This window comes from Carassius carassius, chromosome 5 (assembly GCF_963082965.1).
Source record: "Carassius carassius chromosome 5, fCarCar2.1, whole genome shotgun sequence".
In the NCBI taxonomy this organism is placed as follows: Eukaryota; Metazoa; Chordata; class Actinopteri; order Cypriniformes; family Cyprinidae; genus Carassius; species Carassius carassius.
This window is the reverse complement of record NC_081759.1, coordinates 14,533,520-14,538,263: the sequence shown is the minus strand read 5'-3', so window position 1 is coordinate 14,538,263 and position 4,744 is coordinate 14,533,520. Positions and strand designations below refer to the sequence as shown.

Sequence of the window (4,744 nt, the reverse complement as noted above, 5' to 3'; positions counted from 1 at the left end):
GGACAATTTCTACACAGGCAAGGGAAAAGTGTAAAAGATAAATAAAATAAGTTAAAATGGTTAATCTAGATGTATTTAATACAATACTATATATTGTTGCAATTTATATTTAAAAATAGTAAAGAACTACAATTCCTAAAACCATTTCTTATTCTTTGTCTTACAAACTGATAGTAGCTCATAATTTAAGGTTGCAAAAACCCCAGCTTTTATGAACATCACAAATACATATTATGTCAGGTATAAGACATTAAAACAGTAAAAAAAGTCTGATATGAGATATGTACAGAACTACTCTAAACATACAGTATCTCCTCTTCATCAGCCTATGATCTCCTAATCGCAGAATTGTACATTCAGAAAACAAATCATAAATGTATGTTTAAAAAAAAGGTTAAAAGAATTAGGCTAAAGAAACAAGTTTCATTTTTCATAAATGTATAGCAGTATCATTCTCAGCTGACTGCAACTTCGCACTTTAATGTAAGTTGGCTTGGTGGTTTTGTAAGAGGATTTGACAACTGTAAACATAAATGGATCCCGTTGTAACATAATCACTTACTTTACATTTGGTGCTAGGCAGATGTGTTATCAGAGAAGATTGAGAATTGTGATCCTGATTTTTCAGTAGTTTATATTCTTATATAAATCGAACTGAATGCAGTACTGAATTAGTGTTTTAAATAATACACACTTGGCAAAGAAAATTAATAATAATAATAATAAACTTTTTTATTTTTCACTGTATAGAAAATTATTCCTACTAAACTTAATAAATGTGTACTTTATTTCTACCATTTAAAATCCATTTTAATCAAAAATGTTTTAAAAAAAAAAGATTTACATGTACATTTTGCATGTAACACTGGTGAAACTTTATCACAAAATAAACATTTTAAAAACTTTAACAGAGAAAACAAATAATAAGAAATGCTTTATTGCTCCTCTTTTGAGAAAAAAATAACATACTGTAAAATTATTTAAAACTCTTCTTTATATACAGTATAGCACATACAGTATAAAACTATACACCTTAAATTTCCACAATAAATAAAGCATTCTGCAATTTGCTGCATTTACACAAACCTTCACTTTTAATGAAGTGACCTCTATGTCAAGGAATGGCTTATGAATGCCACCCCTTAAAAATGTTGTGACTTTACTCGAAACTGAGAATTTCATCATGATATTAGCCTCAAAAGTCTGTGCATGGCTCCAGAGAAGAGGCCTTTAGTCTCAAACATGTGTGGGACTGTCTGTGTACATGTCTGTTTTATTCGTGTGAAGTGTCACAGCCGGTGCTTTGTAATGACAGTGGGAGCTGCTGCAGCTGACACTGGAGCAGGGCTTGCGGTTCATTTGCACGGCCAATCTCCTGTTGCACAACCCCTGCCAGGTCTGAAGTGTCTTTGAACTCCATACCCAAACCCCACTAGTGATGCCCACCACTAATGACATGAAAATTTTCAGCATGAACACAGCCACTGTGGGAACTGACAAGTCCAAGGTGCAGTCCTCGCTCCTGCGACCAGGAAAGGACACGCACTTGTTTTCCAGAGCTTTGAACTTCCAGTATTCCATATTGAGCCTTTCATAGAAATAGCATATGATGACAATAGTAGCAGGCACCGTGTAGAGAATGGAAAAGACTCCAATCTTAACCATGAGCTTCTCCAGTTTTTCTGTGTTGGTGCCACCGGTTTTCATGATTTTGCGGATGTGAAAGAGCGCTACGAACCCTGTAAGGATGAAAGAAGTCCCAACAACGAGATAACAGGATAGAGGGATCAAGACAAATCCAGTGAGAGCATTACTGTCCATGCTGCCCACATAACACAATCCCGTCAACTCATCCCCAGCCACCTTCCTCATAGTGAGGATGACTATGGTCTTTACCGCAGGAATACCCCAGGCGGCCATATGGAAGTAGCTACTGTGCGCCTCAATAGCCTCGTGGCCCCATTTTCGTCCAGCTGCAAGAAACCAAGTGAGGGTGAGGATGACCCACCAAATGGAGCTGGCCATGCCAAAGTAATAGAGGATGAGGAAGACTATGGTGCAACCTGTGCTCTCCAAACCCTCTCGGATAATGTAGAGCTCTCCGTTTTCCCGATCGCAAGCGATATTCTCAGCCCCAGCCACCGAGCGGATGATGAAGGCCACAGAGTAGACATTGTAACACATGGAGAGGAAGATGATGGGGCGTTCAGGGTACTGGAAGCGCTGCGGGTCGAGGAGGAAGGTAAGAACTGTGAATGCTGTAGAAACAAAGCAAAGCGTTGACCACACCACCATCCAAATGAATGCAAAGTCCTTATCTTGCCTAGACCAGTAGACATCCACCGTAGGAGTACAACGAGGCGCGCATGACTCACTCTTGTCCACGTACTGGAACTTCTCCGGGTTATCACAGGACCGCAAGCCGCTTGAAGTACGTCCACTCCCTGCTGTGGGTTCCCTGGACCTCGGAAGAACTGGCAGCATTCCCTCACCTTTCTTAGTCACAGGTTGAGTGTCATTTTCGGGAGCTTCGATGCACAATGCGTTCGGGTCGTTGTTGGTTGGCAGCTTTGAGCAATCCAATGAGTCCGGCCATCTGAAACTGAATTGTTCCATTATGGGTGAACACCTCTGTCTTGCCTGTTCACACATAGGACGGCATGCTGGGATAGTGGTGGACACTTGATCGGCGCACATTGGCACATACAGAGAGCACAGGAAAAATCGCAGGTGGACATCACATCCGTACTTCACCAGAGGAGCAAATTCATTCAGTTTAATGCTAGCTTCCTCTTGGCTTTCATAATTCAGGAAGTTGGGCATCCGTGTCATGTTGTAGCCGATTCCCTGGCACATGGGAATGGTGATGGGTTCACATTTTGACGGACGGCCGCGCTCCAAATCATATGCTCCAATCTCCAGTGAAGATCCAGCAATCGTAAGCTGGAAAAGCACAATCATGATCTTTATGCAGTGGGCCATTGTGATAACCTCAAGAAAGTCTTATAATTATTAGTACACCCAGTGCCATGCAGATGATATTTGTCTTGTTTTGTTTGTAACAGAAATTCAATTCATGCTTCATAATACAGTAACTGACACTGAATGTTCAGCTGTTTTGAAGAAAAAAAGATTTCATTAAGGAAAACGTCATTGTCATGTCACTGTCAACAAATCCATTGTGTTTCAGTTTTAAATATATCCAAAACGTCTGAATGAAAAGGAAGTGTTTTAAAAAGACGGTCACTCTGCGCAATTAATCCGAACAATCAATAACGGATGTCAAAACCAACATCTCGTGCACCGGCACAGTATTTCAAACTTTAAAGCCCTTTACAACACGCTCTTTTCAAAAGAGTTTCGCTCTTTTCACCGTTCGCGTTCACATCCACGAAAATAAACCTTCAGTAAACAGCAGGACGGGTTGAAAGTGTCCGTCTGTGAAATCTCCCGATGTTATGCGGCTCCACGCATGGAAACAGTGCGCTTCACAATCACTTCTCGTTGTGCTCTTAAAAACGGGCTCTTGGTCGCTGACAGACTGACAAGCTCCTCCTAACACTCCACCTCCTCCACGATACTATAAAAATACAGTCATTCCTCTTCACAGACAGGATCACAGCGTGCTGGTACAGAACAGAGCTGCGTTTGTTTACTAAAAAGATGTGTTGAAATAACCAAGAAGTCGCCGGTTCTGTTACAGCACAACGGATAGTTCACGTGTAGGCAAACAGTGTGAAATATTAAATAAAAGGGAAGTTATGGACATACTCTTTATTCAACTTCAAGTCATAAGGGTCAGTTTTTTAAATTTAGATGTATAACATCATCTGAGAGCGCAATCTGAGGGTGTAAAAAAAAAGCACATTCTTGAGAAAACTCCTTTAAAGTTGCCCAAGTTATTAGCCATGCATATCACTCATCAAAAATTAAGTTTTGATATATTTATTATTTTTACTTAATACCCTAATAATTTTTGGCATAAAAGAAAACTACTAGAATACAATGTTTTGTTGGCTAATGCTTCAAATATACCTGTGCTACTTATGACTAGTTTTGTGGTCCAGCGCCTAAAAACTATTTTTTTATTATTGTTTTACTGCAAAATGAGACTATTGAGACACTGTATTACATTATATGATACTAAAAACTGGATTTAAATATTTAATTTGAACTACTTAAGGATTAATGACACAGAGAAATGGTGGAATGTGATAGTCTATAGGCCAACTTGTATATTACATATACTATAATGTAATATGATAAAAATGTATCTACTACTATCAAATCCATTTATATCAAGCTGTAATTCACTCTAAAATAGTAGTGTATGACAATGCAATATAAGACATTTATGTATGTGTTCATATAACATATAAGTGTAAAATATTCTAAGCATTCCAGTATTACTGTTATGTTTTCATTATGTATTCAAGGTCAGAAAGATACACTGTTTCAAATACTTTCAAATGTACATTTATTGTGTCATTCCCACAGTACTGTTAAACAAATAAATAAATAAATTATTCCAGCATCCCTGCAATGTACTGTATTATAATGGGTTTGGAGAATGAATGGATAAATACATCTCAATTTCCTTGTGCCCTCAAAACCCGCTGTTTTCTTTTCTTTTCTTTTGTTTGTGTGCAGTGACACCAATGCCATTCCCAAACAAATCCTGTTCTACTCCCAAACACAATTCCACAGGTTCATCATCCGGTCCATACTAGGCCCAGGAGGCTTT

The 4,744-nt window shown here is 38.7% G+C and overlaps 1 protein-coding gene across 1 annotated transcript; it reads right to left on the bottom strand.

Moving 5' to 3' along the window:
• Positions 1–242: 242 nt before the first annotated feature.
• On the bottom strand, positions 243–3,486 carry LOC132140824 (frizzled-9). The gene has a single exon (XM_059549826.1). It carries the CDS (start codon positions 2,980–2,982, stop codon positions 1,237–1,239), a length of 1,746 nt encoding a protein of 581 aa, XP_059405809.1. The 5' UTR covers positions 2,983–3,486; the 3' UTR covers positions 243–1,236.
• Positions 3,487–4,744: the final 1,258 nt, after the last annotated feature.